Genomic DNA, 21,753 nt, shown 5'->3' with positions numbered 1-21,753 from the left:
CACTCACATCGTCCTTCACCCAGACTCTGGGGAATGCGACCTATAGTTCTTTTTTATTTTATATGAAAATTTTCAGACCACACAAAAGTAGAATAGTAAACTCCCCAGATTTTAAATTATCAAAATTTTCTATTTTTACTGCATCTAGTTCTTTTCCTTAAGCATTTAAAAATAAATCCCACCCACCCTGTCTTTTCTCCTCTGCATCCTTCAGCATGCGTTTCTTTTTTAAAAACATCTGTCCTTATGCCTTTACCACATACAGGAAAATTAACGATACTTCCTTGGTACTGTCTAATTCCCAGTCCATATTCAAATTCCCCCAGTTGTCTCGAAAAGAGCTGCATTTAGCTGCATCATAGACCCATGTACTGGGGGCAGGAGGTACTTGGGAAAGGGTGGTGACTGCTTCCCCACCGTCCTGACTGTGGCTCTGATGGAAACTGCTGAAGGGGCACCTGTGGAGAGAGCTTTCCTCCCAAGTTGTTGGATCCTGGCATTTCCTCTCCTCAAGGAATCAGCCTATGAACTTCCCCTTCTATTTGCCAAGGTCCCGAGGTGGCTCTCTGAGACATTCTCAGCTTCATGCTGCTGACTTCCCCTGGCTGTCACGCGGTCCCCACTTCCCTGCTTCTCCTGCAGCTCATCCTTCACTGCGGGCATCTCAAGCAGGGAAGCGCCTTCTCCCAAGCATTGCCACTCCTCCACCAGCCTCAGATCTACCGCACTCTCAGATCTACCGCACCCCGTCTGCGAATCACAGCTCTGTAGATCTCCCACAGGGCCTGGGCTTCTCTATTTGTTAGAAAACTCTGGCTGAACTTCTCATGAGATAAGTCAGAGAGCATCTGAGTAGCAGCACAGGGTGTCATTCCTCTGACTACAGAGACAACTGAATGCACTGCTTGCTCGGGGCTTTTCTCTTCCCCTAAAGAACATTATTAAGACAATGGTGAAATCTGAACAAGGTCTGTATTTTATTGTCTGAGTGTATCCTATTTCCTAATTTCCTGATTTTTTTTTCTTTTTTTCTTTCTTTCTTTTTTTTTTTTTTTTTGCTGAGGAAGATTTGCTCTGAGCTAACATCCACTGCCAATCTTCCTCTTTCTGTATGTGAGCTGCCACCACAGCACGGCCACTGACAGATGACTGGTGTAGGTCCACAGCCAGGGACAAAACCCCAGGCCACCAAAGAAGAGTGCACTGAACTTAACCACTAGACCACTGGCACTGGCCCCTGATTTCCTGATTTTGATGACTGTACTGATGAGAATATGTAAGAGTGTTCTTGTTTTTAGAAAATACACATTAAACATTGAGGGATAGGGGGACATCAGGTTGGCAACTTACTTTCCAATGGTTCCAAAACTAATGGGTATCTATAGGGAGGAAATAATAAAGCAAATGGGGTAAAATGTTAACATTTGGGGAATCTGGGTGAGAGGTCTATGGGACTTCTTTGTACGAATGGTCTGAATAAACGTGAGATCTGTTGGCCTCATCTGCCGGTCTCACCTCTTCTCCATTAAACGTTCTCTCCCAGGGCCTGGGCCCTCTTCTCTTCCTTCTCCCTCTTCTCTCCCCTCGGCCATGTCCTCCATTTCCATGGTATTAATTACCATCTACGTGATACTCTCACATTTCTCTCTCGAACCCAGGCTTCTTTTCTTAAAGTCAGATTGCATGTCCAGTTGCCTACCTTTTTATGTCTCAAATGTCATGTAAGTATCTCAAATTCACCTGGCCCCAGTCTGAACTCACATTCTTCTCTCTCTCCTGCAAACTCGCTCCTCTTCCAGGGCCTCCCCACGTGAGTGCACCATGCCAACCGCTTGCTCAAACCAGGAAAACACAAAACACGACTCCAGTTGTCATTTTTGGCTGCCGTCTTCCTCATCTCCCACATCCAATTTTGTTTCTTGTGGTGAAGCTCGACTTTCAAACTCTGAATGGTCTTTTTTCATTGAAAACTTTTTTCTTGCTTATTCATTAAGATGTTCTGGGAGATTTACAATCCTCACAAAGGTTTGCAAGAAAGGGACAACTTTCATAATATATAATCCTGGTTTTACATCCTGGGCTTAATAGTAACCTTGTTTATATGTTTTTAAAACGTGCTGCTGTTTATTTAAGTATTTATCAACTATTGAAACTGTTTGTGTATACATATATATTAAATAAAGTATCTCAATCACATCATCATCAATCTTGATGAATATTAGGAAAGACATACTTTTTCTATCAAACAAAATGATGACATGGTCTGACATTCAAGCGACGCCCCATCATCTTTTCTAAAGCATTTACTTTGCCAATCATTTGTTTTCTGTGACCTATTGTTCTTGAGAGATGATGCACTTCGCAGAGCCATTGTGAATACAGACACCTCACTTGCATGATCTATATCCTTACTGGGCCGTGCTGGTGGTAGTTTGATTCCGATTGACCATCTGAGGCCCTATGGCACAGCACAGTCCACAGCTGTGCAATGATAGAATGTTATTCAGTGGGAATGCAGAGCAACTACTCAAAGCGAATCTCTTTTTTATTGTGGTAACATTGGTTTACAACATTATATAAATTTCAGGTGTACATCATTATATTTTGATTTCTGTGTAGACTGCATCATGTTCACCACCCAAAGACTAATTACAGTCCATCATCAAACACACGTGCCTAATCACTCCTTTCACCCTCCTCTCTCCCTGCTTCCCCTTTGGGAACCACCAGTCCAATCTCTGGCTCTGTGTTTGTTCATTGTTGTTTTTATCGTCTATTTATGAGTGAGATCAAACGGTATTTGACTTTCTCCCTCTGACTTATTTTGCTTAGCATAATACCCTCAAGGTCCATCCGTGCTGTCATAGATGGCAAGATTTCATCCTTTTTTATGGCTGAGTAGTATTCCACTGTGTGTATATACCACATCTTCTTCATCCATTCGTCACTTGATGGGCACCTAGGTTGCTTCCACGTTGTGGCTATTGTGAATAATGCTGCAATGAACATAGCGGTGCATATATCTTTACACATTCATGTTTTCATGTTCTTTGGATAAATACTGAACAGTGGAATACCTGGATTGTATGGTAGCTCTATTCTTAATTTTTTTCTTTTCTTTTTTTTTTGTTTTTGAGGAAGATTAGCCCTGAGCTAACATCTGCCACCAATCCTCCTCTTTTTTGCTGAGGAAGACTGGCTCTGAGCTAACATCCATGCCCATCTTCCTCTACTTTTTATGTGGGACGCCTACCCCAGCATGGCTTGACAAGCAGTGGGTAGGTCTGCACCTGGGATCTGAACCGGCGAATCCTGGGCCGCTGAAGCAGAACATGCAAACTTAACTGTTGCACCACTGGGCCGGCCGCTCTATTCTTAATTTTTTGAGGAATCTCCATACTGTTTTCCATAGTGGCTTCACCAGTTTGCACTCCCACCAGCATTGTATGAGAGTTCCCTTTTCTCCACATCCTCTCCAACACTTGTTATTTCCTGTATTGTTAATTACAGCCATTCTGATGGGTGTGAGGTGATATCTCATTGTAGTTTTGATTTGCATTTCCCTGATAATTAGTGATGTTGAACATCTTTTCATGTGCCTGTTGGCCATCTGTATATCTTCTTTGGAGAAATGTCTGTTCAGACCTATTGCCCATTTTTTAATTGGGTTGTTAGTATTTTTGTTGTTGAGATGTATGAGTTCTTTAGATATTTTGGATATTAACCCCTTATCAGACATACGGTTTGCAAATATCTTCTCCCAATTGTTAGGTTGACTTTTCAGTTAGGTGATGGTTTCCTTTGCTGTGCAGAAGCTTTTTAGTTTGCTGTAGTCCCTTTTGTTTATTTTTTCTATTGTTTCCCTTGCCCAGTCAGACATGGTACTTGAAAATATGATGCTAAGACTGATGTTCAAGAGCGTACTGCCTATATTTTCTTCCAGAAGTTTTATGGTTTCGGGTCTTACATTCAAGTCTTTAATCCATTTTGAGTTGATTTTTGTGCATGGTGTAAGGTAATGGTCTACTTTCATTCTTTTGCATGTGGCTGTCCGCTTTTCCCAACACCATTTATTGAAAAGACTTTCCTTTCTTCATTGTATGTTCTTGGCTCCCTTGTCAAATATTAGCTGTCCATAAATGTGTGGGTTTATTTCTGGGCTCTTGATTCTGTTTCATTGATCTGTGTGTCTGTTTTTGTGCCAGTACCATGCTGTTTTGATGACAATAGCTTTGTAGTATATTTTGAAATCACAGATTGTGATACCCCCAGCTTTGTTTTTTTCTCAGGATTCATTTGGCAATTTGGGGTCCTTTGTTGTTCCATATAAATTTTAGGATTCTTTGTTCTATTTCTGTGAAAAATGTTGTTGGAACTTTGATAGGGATTGTGTTGAATCTGTAGATTGCTTTAGGGAAGTATGGACATTTTAACTATGTTAATTCTTCCAATCCAAGAACATGGAATATCTTTCCATTTCTTTGTATCTTCTTCAATTTCTTTCAACAATGTTTTATAGTTTTTAGTGTACAGGTCTTTCACCTCTTTGGTTAAATTTATTCCTAGATATTTTATTCTTTTTGTAGCAATTGTAAATGGGATTGTATTCTTAATTTCTCTTTCTGCTACTTTGTTGTTAGTGTCAAAGTGAATTTTTGTTAAACAGGGGTTCACTGACAACAGGACAGAATTTGTAACATGCATATGTAATTGCTAGTAGAAAAAATTTAGCCCAGCCTTTCAGGGATGATCCCTCAGCTCCACACCAACAAATAATGCCAGAGATGCTCAGGAAAGATGTGATTCCCTGGTGAGAAGATAATAGGCACTCTTATCTTCCAGAACCCCTGGTTCTCTTCAACCTGCTTACATCTTTTTGGGTCAAGTAAACCACATTTTACAGAGATCTTTGTAAATGAGATTATGTCCTGTATCACTGTATCATATAGGAAATTGAAATACATTTTCATTGAAAAGTCAAAAAAATGAGGGCAAAATAAAACATTTTCAGGTTAATGAAAGAAAGAAAATCTGAGAATTTGCCATCAGCAAACCCTCACTGTGGAAAATACTAAAAGTATTTTTATGTAATGTGAGCCCTAACAGAGGGTGTGAAAAACAAGGAAGAATATAATGACTTTATAAAATAATAATTATGACTTGTGGGTTTAAGATGTATTTCAAATAAATAACAGTAATAATATATAAGTTAGGGAGAAGCAAATAGAGTTAAAAGGTTTTAAAGACTTAAGAGTCAACATCCTGAATAAGTTTAGACTTTGATAAGTTAGAAATGAATATGTGAATTTCTGGAGTAATACTGAAAGAACATAAACATGGTATATAACCCGCAAACTAGCAGATGAAGGGAGAAAATGGAATGAGAAAGAATATATAATCAATCCAAAAGAAAGAAGGGGGAATATGGAACATGCAGGGCAAATAGAAGGCAGAAAATAAGATCATAAATTTAAACTCAAATAATTTAGCATATAAATAAGATATAAGTTGACTAAATGATTCTTTAAAAATTACAGATATAAAAATATCTAATTCTATTATTTTTACAAGAGATATATCCAAAACATAAGGATACAGATTGTCTGAAAGTAAAAGGTTGCAAGAAGATAAAGACACGTGTGGTTTTTTTTAAAGATGGGCACCTGAATTAACAACTCTTGCCAGTCTTCTTTTTTTCTTCTTCTTCTTTTTCTCCCCAAAGCCCCCCAGTACATAGTTGTGTATTCTAGTTGTGAGTGCCTCTAGTTGTGCTAGGTACATATTTAGTCAGGGTTTAGTTGGGAAAACAGAAGCCTCTCTAGGCATTTTGAGTAAAGAGATTTATTTAATCCAGGGAATTAGAGGCTTACACATCTTTGAAATGGCTGGGTGATAAAGATCAGGGGGCTTTCACAGGAAATCTACTTTCAGGAAAGCAACAGCGGGTGATTTTCAGAAAATTAATGGCTGTTCCGTCTCATCCAGCCTCCAAATCTTGTGCAGTTGCCCCTCATTGGCAAAATTGAATCCAGAATCATAAAAAGAAAGAGATATGAGGAACTATAGTTCCAAGATTCCCCTTCAGAGCAGAGGTAAGTGCTGAAGCAGAGGTAAGTGATGATGCCAACTGATAACAAGCAACCCAGCCCCAAAGGAAATAGGTGTAGCTACATTAATATCAAAATTAATATCAAAATTGACTAGAGATAAAGAGAATCACTTCATAATACAAAAAATAAAGATTCAATTCCCCAGGAAAATACAATATTTAAATTTGTACTTGCCTCATAACGAAGCCTCAAAATGTAGAAAGCAAAGATTTAACAGAACTACAGGGAAAAATAGATACATCCACAGTCATATTGGATGGACTTTATATACCTTTCTCAGAAATAAAGAATTCAGCCAGGATATACAAGATATGAAAATATGAAGAAATTTGATTTAATGGACACAGATAGGGGACTGAGCCCAATAATTCCATTCTCTTCTAGCACACACAGAACATTTACAAATAATAACCATATCCTGGGCCATAAAGCAAATCGCAACCAATTTCTAAAAGCAAAATTGGACACAGCATATTTTATGACCTCAATGAAATTAAACTAGAAATCAACAACAAAGAAGTAATTGAAGTCATCATCATTTAGGAATCATACTTCTAAAAGACTCATGAGTCATAAAAATTAAGAAATATTTAGAACAAAATAACTATAAAAATATTTCATTTCATAATATGTGGGATCAACTAAAGCAGTATTTAGAGGAAAACTTATAGCCTTAAATGCAAGTATTAGGGGCTGACCCCATGGCCGAGTGGTTAAGTTTGCGCAGTCCACTTCGGCGGCCCAGAGTTTCACCACTTCAGATCCTGGATACAGACATGGCACTGCTCATCAGGCCATGTTGAGGTGGCATCTCATGTGCCACAAATAGAAGGACCCACAACTAAAATATACAACTATGTACTGGGGGGATTTGGTGAGAAAAAGCAATAAAAAAAAAAAAAGATTGGCAACAGTTGTTAGCTCAGGTGCCAATCTTTAAAAAAAAAATGTAAGTATTAGAAAAGCAGAAAGACTGAAAATTAAATTACTAGACTTGAAAAACCAGACAATTATGGCCCATATTCAAGAGGAAAATCAATCAACAGGAAGAATACATTTAATTTAATTTAAACAATAGTTTTGTAAATATACTCAGTGGGGAAGGATTCATGAAGAATTCAGGGGTGGAGAGAAAAGAGAATAGGTAAGGGACGGGGGGGGGGGGCGGGTGGGGAGGAGAAAGGGGCCAATGAATATTAAAGAAGAGAGCTAGAGTTTAACGAAATGAACTCTGAAGGGCTTTCTTAGAATAGGGAAATTCTAATATTTTCTTTTGAATGATCTGCTGAAGAGTGGTTGATTCCTCTCCTCACCCCTCCAGTCTTGGTTAAGCATCTACTGAAAGAGCTGGCTCAGATTTGGGGTTGGGGTGAGAATCAAGAAAGGATTGTGTTGATGAAATTGAAGCTGAAAATTGGAGCAAGAGACAGCTGGTAGAGAAGTAAGACCCTGGGGCTTCATAGCCATTTCAGAGAAGCATAAGAATGCCCAAGGTATGGAATTGGGGTTCCAGCGGATTTTACCTAGACCTGAAGGGTGGTCCATCTGACATATTTTTATTCTATGTGTCAGAGTGAATTAACTTACAGTGAGGAACATAAAACTTTCCGACAGGTCCTTGACTTGCATATCCTCTCCCTGGGTACAGATCTACCCGGGAAGCAGAACGCTAAGCAGAGGGCAGGCTGCTTGGTGAGTCTGGAGAAAAAAAGGATGTTCTGAATGGCCAGAGTCATCAATGGGACAAGCTGATACAGCCATGGCCACAACTGGGCCATTTTACACAATAAGGAATGAGATTATGGGGGGATCAAGGTCACAAAGCTATTAAGTGACAGCTGGGATTTGAACCCAGGCTCGTCTGACTCCAAGGCCTGCACTCCATCCCCTAAATCACAGGGGGCCTTTCAGAGCGCTTCTCCCCTAGACAGTACAGATGGCTCACATCTGCTTCAAATCATTGTCTCAGAAAAGAAAGGCACCAGCCTGGAATGGTGTCTCAGCCAGCCCATGCTGGGGCTCCTTGCAAGGCCCGGGGCCTTCTCCGGCAAAGGCGTATGATTTATGTCTGCATTTTGCTTTTTGTTGTCTGTATGTCTTCTGTCCTTGTTCCTTTATTCCTCCTTTACTGCCTTCTTTTGCACTGAGTGGATCTTTCCTAGTGTACCATTTTAATTACTTTGTTGATTTTTAACTATTTTTTTAGAGTAATTTTCTTAGTGATTGCTCTAGAAATTATAATGGACTTTTTAATCACAGTCTCCTTCAGATTAATGTTAACTCAATGCCAGTATAATAGAGAAACTTTGCTCCAATTATAGCTTTATTCCCTACCCCCTTCTTTGGCAAAGATCTATGAAACATGCATCCCTGGGAAACTTCTGGGAAATATGATAAACTATTTGCAGTTTAATTACAAATACATATTAGCGAGCTGACAGCACGTTACTCAAAGTCATACAAAGTCACAATAAACCAAGTGCAGAGGTCATGATAACCAACCGTTTTACTGATCCCTGTGCCTAAAGCTCTCCATTCCCTCACGTATGCTGTGCAAGAACAGAAACACAGGTATTTGTGCAGTCACAGGGGGAGAGGGTGGGAACCTCAGCAAGTCAGGCACCTCGAAGCAGTTGTGCAAGGCCGGACTGTAGCAGACGTTCAACAACTCCATGAAGAGCCCCTGACGTGGAGCTCATAGGGCACTAAGTAACGAGATGGGCGTCTTCAGCTGAGATGAGACTGAGTAAGTCTTGAATGGAGTTCTGTTCCTGGTCACTGAGCTGTTGCTCTCTGGCTAGATCGAGGGCTCTCATGGCATATTCTTGTGCCTGGATTAGAATTGCAGTGGCAAAAGGAGGTCATCACAGGAAAGCATTACATTGGGAAGCCCCCTCCGCACCCAACCCTGGAAACATGGGAAAGGACCCATCAGCTTCTCACACCAGCCACTGAGCTCTTGTTGGAAACCTGTGAACACACACTTGGTCCTTACAGCCAGCCACACGTGTGCTGGGTGGGGCAGGGGGCACCAGAAAAACACACTGAGTTTGACAAACTAAGAACTAAGAAAGCACAGCTTCTTAGCAAAGCGAGCTCTTGGTAGGATCTTATAAGCCTTTTGAACCAACACTGGGAGGCACAGAGGTGCCAGGCACCACAAGTAAACTGCCATCCTGAGGGCCATGTGGCCCAGAGTGAGACTTGGACAGAGGCTTCACAGGACACCTTGGGACAGACTCTGGCGTGCCTGCCCTCCCACCTTCCCTCCCTCCCTTCCTTCCTTCCTCCTTCCTTTCTTTCAATAAATATTTGAATAATAATTCAAATTCAATTTGAATTCAATAATTCAAATGTCCAAATAATTTGAATAAGGAAATATTTATTGAATGGCTGTTATGTTCCTGATACTGTGACTACAGGCAGAAATTCCTGCCCTCGTGGAACTTACAGTGTAGTAGGAGAGAGGGGAAATAAACAAGATATCTAAGTAAAACTGATAGTATCTTAAATAGTGATACATGCTAAGGGAAAAAAATAAAGCAGGAAAGGGGGATAGGAAGCATCAGGGGTGGCAGTGGGGTTTCGTAATTTTAGACGGAAACTACAGGGAAAGCTTCATTGAAAAGAAGAAAAGTGAGCAAAGACCTGAAGGAAATGAGGGCCAGTCTTGAGTAAACAGATGTGTCCCTTTTCTCTAAGGACCTCTGGTAGATCTAACACCTTGGGGTAATGATTTCCTAAGTATACAGCAGAAAGTTGGACCCTGAACTGTAGAAAAGAGGTTCTGTCCAATGTAAACTTGGAAACTCACCCATCCCAGGTGGGGTTAGAGTCTCTCCTTTGAGCTCCCACAGTGCCCTGGGCTTCTCTATCACCTCTATTATAACCCACTGGCTGTGAGCTACTCCAGGCCCTGGTACACAGTAGGTGCTTAGTAAAAGTTTGCTGCAGAAAGGAAAGAAGGAAGAAAGGGACAGAGGAAGGGAGAGAGGGGGGAAAGGAATTTCAAATTTTCTGTGTCACCCACACAGAAAGGCTTCCGCTAATTGGCCCTCCCTCTCTCTGTCTCCTTACCTGCCTTATTTTTCTTTGTAGCGCTATTCGCTATCTGAAGTTACAGTAAACATTTATATGTTCACTTGTTTATTGTGACTTCCCCTCCTCCCAAAACACGTAAGTTCCACGGAGACAGGGAACTAAGCTGGAGCTTCACCACTGCAGCCCCAGGCCCTGAAACAGTGCCTTGCAAATGTAGATGCTCAATAAATACTTCAATGAATGAGTGAATCAGCTCATCAATAAATCAATAAACCTGAGATTTGCCACTTACTTTCTGTAAGAATTTGGACAAATAGTGGGCCCTCCCTGTGCCTCAGTTTCCTTATCTGCAAAGTGGGAATAGTGAAACACCTACTTCATAAGGTTGGTATGAGAAATATGATAATTCATGTAAAATACCTAGACCAGTGTCTGGCATGTAATAAGCACTCAGAAACGATCACCTTTTCAGTCATTTCATGGCAACCCATTTCCACCTGGATCCCTCCAGCAACAAGGAACTCACTAACTGAGCGTAGTTAGAGCTACTACACCATTCCTCCAAAGACTCCCCAGAGCCCTCATGTCCTGCCGACTTCCCAGCACCGCCCCAGCCTCAGTTTACCTATGTAACCCTGGGAAGGCTCCTTTGAAGGAAGAAGACAACCCAGTTTCCATTATGCAGGCTGGACTCAACAAATGAGAAATATGAGGAGCAACTGAACTTTTCTGGAGTGAGGGCTTACTCTGAGGGCAAAAACTAGTGTGACTGGGCAAAACATAGCTAAATTCAACCAGAGGCATTTCTCCATTTAAGACATGCTGCTTCTCTAGGGAAACTTGCCTTTGAAGAATTCATCATCAGGTGGTAAAGCATGACCAGGGTTTTCAGAACAAAGATAGTTTTTTGGGGGGCTGTGTCAGAGGTAGATTCTCGAATGTTCCAGATTGAAGTCAGGATCCGAATGGCTTCTGCTTCCTGGGCTTCATCTGCAGTGGAAAGGGAGGGAAGAAGAAACAGCCCTGGGGGCAACTGAGTCTCCCTCAGCGATAAGCACTGAGCTGTTCGGGCTCCAGGCCTTCCGAGGCCTCCTCACAGGGGCACTGGTGGAGGGAGCACAAAGCACAGGCAGTTCCCCAGCTGGAGAACTGCCACCCCGGGCTGAGCAGGAAGGTGGAATGTTCTCCAGCGCTGCCTCGCATGTCATTATCAGAGTAACCTAAAAAAATGTTCATTCCTACAGGTCCCAGAGTCGCTAGGGTTTCTCTCTTTCAGAGTCCTGAATCAGATCTCTCAGGCTCCCAGGCAGTGGGAATTCGTCACAGCAGGATCCCTTGGGTCCAGCTCAGCTTCTGCTCTACAGCAAGAGGAAGGAGCGGGGGCTTCTTACAGCTGCAGCAGCTTCATCCTTCTCCCCTAAATCCACAGATGCTTAAGCAATAGCCTTCCACTTCCCCCACACGAGTCTGTCCACAACTTCCCCAGCAGTCTTTGGTCCTACTTTAGTCACTATTTATTGACTTATTATGAGTTATTATGGGCCAGGTACTTAACAGCACTTTTTAAGTACTAGGCTTAGAGAAAAAGACAAACAACGACAGATACCACAATGTTAAGGTTGGATATCTGATTTCCAAGTTTTCTGCTTTAACGTGAACCACTTTTATAATGAGAGAAAACCCAATAAAGTTATTAATTTTTTAAACCTTAGCTCAAAACCTCTCCTCCAAGAAGTCTTCCCTCTTCCACACCACCCAACTATCCTCACCTCTTCGTGCTGGGACTCCCCTTGTAACATAATTGGTACTCATAGAAATTTTCTTTTGGTATTTCACATGGGTTCTGTCGCACCACCTACACTGTATGTCTTTTTTGAGCAGAAACTAGATCCTCTGTCTCTTGTCATTATCTCAGGGGGAATGATGTTGTACAGTGCTACTCAACACTCAGCCCTTTGGGGAGCCCGGGGGCAGTGAGATGAATCAAACTCAGCCCTGCCACTGAGAAGCTCGCTGTCCAGTAAAGGAAGAAGATAACACAGCAGAACAAATAAATGAGCAATGCGCCATCCGCGCAGTCTGCCTCGGCTGGTGTGCCCTGGAGGGATAACACCAAGAAATGGATGCTCTGCGTGAATCACATGGGCCTCTGGCAGGGTATTTTCCCCTCCAAATCCGTCCTTTATTAATACCCTGAAGGGCTGTGTGTGATGCTAGGGATGTGAATTCTTCCCAATACTGGTCAAATCCCTTTGAGGCCCTGTCTCAGTTTCTCCATCAGCAAAATGGGGAAGATGGCTCTGATGTGCTCCATGGCAGGGACAGCCGCTCTCCCTCTTGGGGCAAGGCCTGTGGATTAGGAGGGATGACGTCACTGCTCTGCTTCTTAGGGAGAGCTGCCACTTACCCAAGCCAGTGTCGGTCTCAAATCGTTTGCCCAGTAAATCTATTTGTTGGATGCGAGCCTGCGAGAGGACTTGATAGTGATTGTTCAAATATTTATTCCAGATCTCAGAGACCTGTTGGGAAAGGAGATGGCAATCAGACAAGCAGGCCAGACCTTAGCCATCGGACCCACCAGTTGAGAGGGCAGCACCTCTGGCCAGGTTTCCTGACAGTCTGCAGACTCCCTCTCTCATTGTGCCCAGAGGCAGGGGGAGCCTTAGGAGCCCAAACAGACCTGGCCAAAGTGAGTGTGACAAGCATTGGGCAGCAAAGGGCAGGAGGCAGGCTGATTGGGGGACAGCCCCGGTGGAGTCTAATAATAATAGCTACCATTTGTTGAGCGCGTACAACGAAACCTTTACATCCTCACAACATCCCAATTGAGGTCATATTCTCATTATTCCCATTTAATAGATAAATAAACTGAGGCTCAGAGAAGTTAAGATCACAGTTGACTTTGGTGAGAGCTGCCATGTGGCACAGCCAGGATTTATATTCAAGTCTGCCTGACTCCAAAGCTCATTTCTTTTTGGCTACACCACAATGCTCCTTCCTCACAGTCGGGCCTAAAATACGAATAAACGGTCACAGGATGAGCGCCTATATCATACACAGAAATGGTTGGTTGCTAAGTGAAGTGTTTCTGTATGAAAATAACCAACATTTTAATATATTGGAAACAGCTTCGAATATTTTACATGTAAAGATAGAAATTGTAAAATACTCTCATGTTCTTTGATCCCTTCATAGAACATTTCAGCAATAATTTTCCCTTAAAATCTTATCTCCTCCTCTATCACACACCTCAGTATGCTTGCTCCTATGGGGATGACAGAGCATAGGGCAGTCTGTTTGGTTCTTATTGACCCATCATTTATTATTTGTTAACTGCCCTATGGATACTAAGGACAGGTCTATTTTGGTAGTGGGGAAGCAGGAAGAAAGAAAAGTGGAATATATCGTGTATCAGGCTACGTGACATGGGGCAAGTGACTTCATCTCTCCGCCCCAAATTTCTCATGAATGGTCTGATACTGGTTGTAAGATACAAGGCCTAAGTGTCAAGGCTCAGCTTCCACATCCCCCAGCTCACCTTGGTGTACAGTGTGTCTGCCCGGTCCAACTTTTTAAGGCCATAGAAGATATTAGCTAGGTGAAAATAGCCTCCTGAGGTCCTGATGTCCTCTGTTCCAAATGCACAACTGGCAAAATAAATCTATAGCAGAAGGAAGAAGATTACTAGAGTTCTCTTTGTAAATCATACATCTGATAAAGAACTTGTATCCAGAATATATAAAGAAAGTTACAACAATTAAAAAATGGGCAAAGGATCTGAATAGACATGTCTCCAAAAAGATATCCCAATGGTTAATAAGCACATGAAATGATGCTCAAAATTATTAGTCATTAAGGAAGTGCAAAATAAAACCACAATGAGAAACAATTTCACACACATTAGAATGGCTATGATCAAAAAGGCATAAAATAACAAGGATTGGTGAGGATATAGAGAAAATAGAACCCTTGTACATTGCTAGTGGGAATATGAACTGGTACAGCCTCGGTGGAAAACAGTCTGGCAGTCCTCGAAAAGTTAAACATAGCATTATTATATGAGCCAGCAATTCCATTCTTAGGTAGATACCCAAGAGAAATGAAAACGTGTCCACACAAAGACTTATACACAAATGTTCATAGCAGCATTATTCATCATAACCAAAAAGTGGAAACAACCCAAATGTCCATCAACTGATGAATTGATAAACAAATCATGGTATATCCAGGTGACGAAATACTACTCAGTAATAAAAGGAATGAGGTATTGAGACAACCACACGATGAATCTCAAAATAATGACACTAAGTGAAAGAAGTCAGAGGCAAAAGACCACATATGATTCTGTTTATATGAAATGTCCAGAAAAGGCAAATCTAGAGAGACAGAAAGCGTTTGCCTGGGGCTGAGAGTGGGAATGAGAAATGACTGTAAGTGGATATGAGGGATTTCTTTGGGGTGATGGAAATGTTCTAAAACTGGACTGTGCTGATGGCTGCAAAACTCTGTAAATTTATTAAAATCATTGAACTGGACATCTAAAACGGGTAAATTTTAGGGTATGTATCAATAAAGCTGTGTTTTGTTTTGTTTTGTTAAAAAACCTAGGCTGAGGAATCGAGCTTGATCTAATTCTGTGTGGCGCAGCTCAAGACAGAATGCGCCTCTGCTCAATTTATTGGAGGGGTCAAGTATAAAAAGAAAGCACAAATGAAGAATTATCTCATTCATTCAGAATATTAAAATGTATTAGTCAGGCTCCAGGTGGAAACAGATGGCACCCTCAAAAGGATTACCTGAAGACAGTTTAATGAAAGGATTATTTACAGAGGTGTAGAAGAGTTAAGGAACCAATGAGAGCTGGGGAAGCATGAGGGGCCATCAACAGCAAGAAACTATTACCATCTTGCCTCCTGAAGGAGCCAAAGGAGAGAGCAGGGTCACCAGGGCAGAGCTAGAACAATGAAAAAGGCTACCACACATGGGCTGTGGCCACAGAGGAACACGGCCCTGGCCAGAAGTGGGCTGGGGCAGAAAGGCAGCAGAGAGAGTAAATGCCCAACCTCTCTCCTCTCCCAAGCTCCACTCCCCTGCCATGCCTCTCACTCTCCAAACCCAACCAAGGCCAGAGAGCAATGGAGTCCAGGTTGTGTGGTCCGTAGAGGCCAGCCTCCCAGGGCCGAGGAGGGGCAGAGAATGGATTTGGGATGAGGGGACATGGAGAATAACCAGCACAAGAATGTTTCCAGTGACTTTACGGGCCTTGTGCAGTGGCAGCAACGAGAGGGAGAAGTGCCCAGTGAGGAGGCTGAAGAGAGAACCATCCTGTGTGGAGAACACAGTCTGACCCTAACCTCATCCAGATTTCAGGCTCAGGAACTCCTCTCTCTGATAACATCATCCAATACTGAAATCCTAACAGAAACCTAGATAACCCTCATCATCCTATCTAACATTTGCAGAGTGTTATAGTCTAGAAAGCACTTTCATACACCTTGAGCTCATTCAAATTTAATAGCCACACTCTAAACTAGAGACAGTGATGTTATTTATAAAAATAGTCGCCAAAGTGCTGCACATGCATTGTTCTGTTTTAATCTCTGCAATGACTCAATGAGGCAGAGACTAGCTTATGACTTCTGTCTTACCGGTGATGAAAGAAGTTAAATAATTTGTCCAAGACTATGCAGCTGGTGAAACGACAGAGCTGGAAGTGGAATAAAGCCCTGTCCTAACCAGTATGCTGTTCTGCAACCCTTTATCCAGCAAGTGACGTGGAAATGATGTGACCTGGCCAAGGTCACACAGCCAGGAGAGGAAAGGCTTGGACACAAATTGATAAAGTTGCGTTCTCGCTAATACCCAACCAGTCAGTTGTAAACAGAAAGTTTTAGAGAAATGCTCAGTTAACAAACACACAAAAAACTAAACAGAGCTGTTCTCAGAAACATTCACGTGTTATAATTTCACTTGTTTACATCATTAGCCAGATGATAACGGGCTTCCTCATAGTTTTCCTTAGCCATATAGAGAAGTCCCAGGTTCCGATGCAGTAACGAGTGGGTGGCATAAGAGCATTCAGTTGACTTGAGGACTGTCCACTGGGCTTGGCATAGATATTCCTCAGCCTGGACAATCCGGCCCAGACCTGCCCAAAAGAAGTAAAGAAGGTTATAATTCATATCCCGGCCAGAGAACACATGATGAAACATGAGTCCTCACACACTCACTCATTTATTGATTACTCAAACATTTATCGACACATAAAAACTTGTACACGAATGTTCACAGTGGCCTAGTCATAATAGCCAAAATAGAGAAACAAGTTGAATGTCCATCAGCTGATGAGTAGATATACGAAATGTGGTCTATCCAAATCCATGAGTGGAATATCATTCAGTCACCAAAAGGAATGGAGTACTGATAGATGCTCAACATGGATGAACCTGGAAAACATTATGCTAAGTGAAAGAAGCCAGACACAAAAGGCCACATATTGTGTGATTCCACTTACATGAAATGTCCAGGATAGGTAAATCCATAGAGACAGAAAGCAGATTAGTGGTGGCCAGGGAATGTGGGTGTGGAGAAATGGGATGTGACTGCTAATATGGTATGGGTTCCATTTGGGGGTGACTAAAATGTTCCGGAATTAGATGTGGTGATGGTTGCACAATCTTATGAATACACCAAAACCATTGAATTGTATTTTCAAAGGGTGAATCTTATGGTAGATGAATTATGTCTCAATTAAAAAATACATGTATATGTATACTTAGTTCCTTTTATGTACCAGGCCTTGTGTTGAGTGATGGAGATTCAAAGATGGATTAAAGCCATTACCTTTGAAAAATTTACAGCCAAGTTGGGGGACATGAGTGGGGAACACATGCGTGACGTGAAAACAAATATATTTATAACACAGTGTAAGTGCAATGATAGTAACATCATAAGATTTGCAAGTGGCAGAGAGTAGGATGTGTTTAATTCTATGGATGGGGTGGAGAGGACACGGAGTGAGGAGAGGCATGGTGAGTGCTGTGGACTGAATGTTATGTTTAATTCATATGCCGAAGCCCTAATCCCCAAAGTGATGTAATTGGAGGTGAGGCCCTTGGGAGGTAATTAGATCCAGAAAGTGGAGCCCTTATGAATGACATTAGTGCCTTTATAAGAAGAGACACAAGAGAGAGGATCTCTCTTTTGGCCACGTGAGGATACAGTGAGAAGGTGGCTGTCCACAAGCTGGGAGGTGGGCGCTCCTCAGATACTGCATTTGCTGGTACTTTGATCGTGGACATCCAGCCTCCAGAACTGTGAGAAATAACTGTGCATTGTTTAAGCCACTGAATCTATGATATTTGTTATAGCAGCTGAGCTGACTTGCATGATGGAGCTTGATACATGTGGAAAAAAAAATAGAGCATTTTAAGAAAAGGAGAAAGAATTGGATTTAGATTCAGAAGGGTCTTCTGGAGCCAACGTGGAGGAGGGAACAGAGGGGAGGAAGAAAAGCGGAAGGCTTCTGAAACAGTTCAGACAAGCCCTGACAAGAGCCCGAATAAGGCAGTGAATGAAGGTGGAGCGGATCAAGAGACATTTAGGAGCCAGAATGGACAACACATAGTTACTAAGTGAAAATCACCTTCGTTTCTAATATTCAGATACTGTTGACACTTTGTTTAGCTGTAAAGATACATAATGGTTTCCTGTCTACCTGTTTGTCTCCTGGGGAGGTTGTCAGAACTGAAGAGAAAACTACTCTGACAGCCTTCTGCAGGGGAGGAGGCATGCCCTGGGTATGAAGTATTTCCTATTATGGATGCTGCAGCAGAAATGGCACCAATAAAGGGTCAGGAGATGAGGACATAAACCTCTCATAAGTCACCCTTCTGTTCTTCTCTGTCCTTCCTCCCAGGCCTAGTTCACAGGTAAGCATGGTTTTATTCCAGTTGTAATCACATGGCAGTGAATTAAAGGGGCGAGGTGAAGAAGAAGCAATCCACAGAAGGAAGCAAGTAGCTTTGCTTGACCAAAGCTCAAACTAAAATGGGAAAATACTAGTTTAGAAGCAAGGGGCCTAGGTCCATGATCCTGGCTCATGTGAACATGGCAAGTCACATCTTCCATTTGGGTTTTGTCTATAAAATGAGAGCTTTAGACTGAGACCCTCTCAAATTTAAAGAAGCAAGTGACTCTTAGCTAAGATTGTTTAGATGGGGAAAAGATTGGTAGAGGGCATTGACATACATCGGAAATTTTAAATGTTCATTGTCCAGTTCTTATTCCAAGTAATGCCAAAGAAAGAAGGCTCGAGGCCAAGCTGAAGCAGCAACTACAAACATCAATCCCAAAGAAAAAGGCCTAGTTGGGAGAAAAACTATGAGGTTGAAAATTCAGAAAGCGGGCTATAGTGAGGTAAGAGGAATGGGCTGTTAGGAGCAGGTCAGAACTAAGATTGTGACCAGTGAGTGGTAAGTTTAGGCATGGCCTCTTGTATATACACTGCTCGCCTGGAGAGGTGTAGGGGTGGAGTGGAGGTAGTGGAGACATAAAGCTGCCAAAGGAAGTGAGACTATCCTCAGGGGTGATTTTAACAGTCATGGAGTAGGTACAGGAAGGACAGCCAGGAGCAATGGCACTCATCTGAAGGGGGAGACAACAGTCTTACACTGGCTTAATGGCAGATCTGAGAGACATAACGGGGGAAGATTTTGCAGCCCTTGGTGATGAAAGGAAAGGAGCACAGAATAAAGTGGTCACAGGTGATTCAAAGGTGTGGCTGTGAGCACCCAGCAGAAGAGAAGGGAACCAGTACTTACGGTGGGCCAGCTATTTGCCGTGCACTATGCTAGGACATTGGCATTTATGATTTAAGTCTGCCAACCCCCTGTGAAAGAAATGTCAGAGGAGGGATTTACAGAGGAGGAAACTTCTTTCATTCACTTAACCATATATTCATCCTATTTGAGTCTCTACTACTCTGCTAGATGCTCTGCGCTTGCTGGTGAATAAAACAGATGTGATCCCTGACCTTAAGGAGCTTACAATTAAGTGAAGTAGGTACACAAGAAACAAATGAAAAATGAAATGCTATGAAGGAAATGAACAGAGCACAGTTATCAAGAAAAAGCAGGGAGAGGGGTCAGCCCAGTGGTGCAGCAGTTAAGTTCGCATGTTCCACGTCAGCGGCCCAGGGTTTGCCAGTTCGGATCCCAGGTGTGGACCTACGTACTGCTTGTCAAGCCATGCTGTGGCAGGCGTCCCACATATAAAGTAGAGGAAGATAGGCACGGATGTTAGCTCAGGGCCAGTCTTCCTCAGCAAAAACAGGAAGATTGGCAGCAGATGTTAGCTCAGGCCTAATCTTCCTCAAAACAATAACAACAACAACAACAAAAGAAAAAGCAGGGAGAAACCTATTTTGGATGATTAGGGAACACCTCTCTGAGAAGGAGACATTTAAGCAGGAAACTGAAGGTTGCAAAGAAGTCAGCCATGGAGAAAAGAGCATTCCAGGCAGAAGGAACAGTATGTGTGAGGGCCCTGAGGTGAGAAGGAGCTTGATGCCTAGGGTCACCAACCAGTAAAGAAGGAGTTGGAATGTGAACCCAGGTTCTCCGGGTTCCAAAGCACTGACAGCGTTGGGGCAAGATAAGTAAGGTGGCTCCTCTTTGAAGTGTTACTGAAAATATCATCTCTAGTTGATTAAAATTCCAAAGTTTTACCAAAAAAAAAAAAAAAAAGCTGAATACCCCTTATTTTCCACTCCAGTCTGGAGGAATCTCTAAGATGGGAAAGAGGCATGTACACAAGGGATATGATTTATTTAGACTTTCCAGAAGGTTGGCAAGGTTTTAAATCAATGACTGTGGGAGTTATAGTGAAACCTTCCATTTACACAGAACTTTCCAGCTTGCAAAGCACTTTCATGTTCATTACACACGAAGTCATTTAATGCTCAAAACAATCCTGTGAAGAGGGACTCAAATTTCACAAGTGCCCACACAGTGCCCACTAGGTGTCAGGTACTGTGAGAGGAGTTTTTTAGTACCTTCTCTGTACTAAGAAGCACCGTTCTGGGTGTGCAGACACTATGATGAGTAAGAACAGATAGAGTTAGGGATCTCCCTGAGCTTATGGTCTAGTGGAAGAGAGATTTTAGTTAAATAATCTCATCAACAAATGTATGATTATTATTGAGGTAAGTGCCCAGAAAAAAGCAAGAGGTTTCTAAGTGGGTACATAAAAAAGAGACCTGACCTAGTCTGGGGACTTGGGAAAAGCTTCTGGACAAGGGGGTGGTAACTCTTGAGCTGAGACCTGAAGGATGAATTAGGAGTTAGTTAGGTGGAGGGGAGGGGAGGGGAAGTGGGGAGAGTGCCTGGGGAAGAGCCTTCTAGAGCAGGGGAGCATCACAGTGCCTCCGAGGAACCCAGAGAAGGCCAGTGTAACTAAAGAGAATAACAGTGTAACTAGGGAGAAAGAAAAGAATGCGAGATGAAGCGAGAGAATTCATAAAGGCTGGACCGAGCAGGGCCTCACAGGTTGCTTTAGGAATTTGGTCTTTATTTGGTGGAGCAACTTGAACACATTTTGTGTGGAGGCCAGATTGGAGGGGGGCCCAGAGAAGACGTGCATAGACCCGTTAACAGGCAGTCGTCCAGATGAGAGGCAATGAGACTCAGCCAAGGTGACGTTTCTAAAGTCCCATAGCTAGTCAGTGTCAGAAATAAACAGAACCTGGGCTGTGTTTCCTTGTCCAGTGCTCTTCCCAAGAGTTTTGGAGGAGGGACTGTCTGGAATGGGGAGTCAGGCCTGAGCAGAGTGAGGAGGACATTCTTGCAGTTAAGTAGCCTGGTATCCCCATACCAGAGCCCAAACCAGTGAGAAGGGGATCCATGTAGAAGAGGCAGCCCAGAATGAGGAGTCAGAGCCCACGCGGGGAGAGGAGGACGTCTGCAAGAGGAAAGGATGGGGTTGGAGGTGGGAGATTGGTTCCTACAGGGGCATTCATTAAATATATAAATATATTAATGAAAAGGGAGCTATGAATATGAATGGGAGAAAATGAGATTGAACTCTGTGGTAGCATTGGACTGGATTTGGATGTACTGGTATGGGTCCATGGTCGTATATATATATATATATATATATATATACACATATATATAGAAAGAGAGAGGGAGAGATACAGATATAGATATATAGAAGTAAATTTTGATGTAATGTGTGTATACATACCCATATTATTATATTTACACATATTCCCTAACTCTGTCCACTGAGAAGGCCTGGGAGCAGTCATACTCTATTATCAACGCATACATCCAGTGCACAACTCTTGGCTTCTGAATTCCATTTTCCACCAAAAGAAATCAAGGTTCCTTGGAGGCATGTTCCGGAAAGCAGGAAAATGATCAAAGAACAAAGGGGATGTGTCAAGGAGACACAGAAGCCAGCTTGAAGGGGCTGCCACTTGCCAAATCAAAGACAGTTTGAGCATCAAATTAATGATAGTAATGGATTATAACCCATTGAGTAAAACAGAAGACCAAAAGTCTATATGATATAAATAAATAAATGAATACATTGAAAGTTT

General features: G+C 42.3%; 1 protein-coding gene across 18 annotated transcripts in view; it reads right to left on the bottom strand.

The window, feature by feature from the left end:
• Window positions 1-8,415: 8,415 nt before the first annotated feature.
• The window catches only part of ZMYND12 (zinc finger MYND-type containing 12), a 35,292-nt gene continuing 21,954 nt past the window's right edge, over window positions 8,416-21,753 (bottom strand). For 11 of the 18 annotated variants that reach the window (XM_008529723.2, XM_008529724.2, XM_070610021.1 and 8 more), the window contains 5 exons: window positions 16,130-16,299; window positions 13,690-13,812; window positions 12,559-12,670; window positions 10,996-11,141; window positions 8,416-8,941 (listed from right to left, as the gene is read on the bottom strand). In XM_008529723.2, the coding sequence (XP_008527945.1) occupies window positions 8,816-8,941; window positions 10,996-11,141; window positions 12,559-12,670; window positions 13,690-13,812; window positions 16,130-16,299 (677 nt within the window). In that variant the 3' untranslated portion in view covers window positions 8,416-8,815. Of the gene's footprint in view, window positions 8,942-9,924; window positions 10,059-10,995; window positions 11,142-12,558; window positions 12,671-13,689; window positions 13,813-16,129; window positions 16,300-21,753 lie in introns of all 18 variants that reach the window. The other 7 variants (XM_070610013.1, XM_070610015.1, XM_070610018.1 and 4 more) reach the window with 2 other exon arrangements.

This window comes from Equus przewalskii, chromosome 2 (assembly GCF_037783145.1).
Source record: "Equus przewalskii isolate Varuska chromosome 2, EquPr2, whole genome shotgun sequence".
Taxonomy (NCBI): Eukaryota; Metazoa; Chordata; class Mammalia; order Perissodactyla; family Equidae; genus Equus; species Equus przewalskii.
The sequence above is the reverse complement of the archived record's forward strand: the minus strand, read 5'-3'. Positions and strand labels throughout refer to the sequence as shown.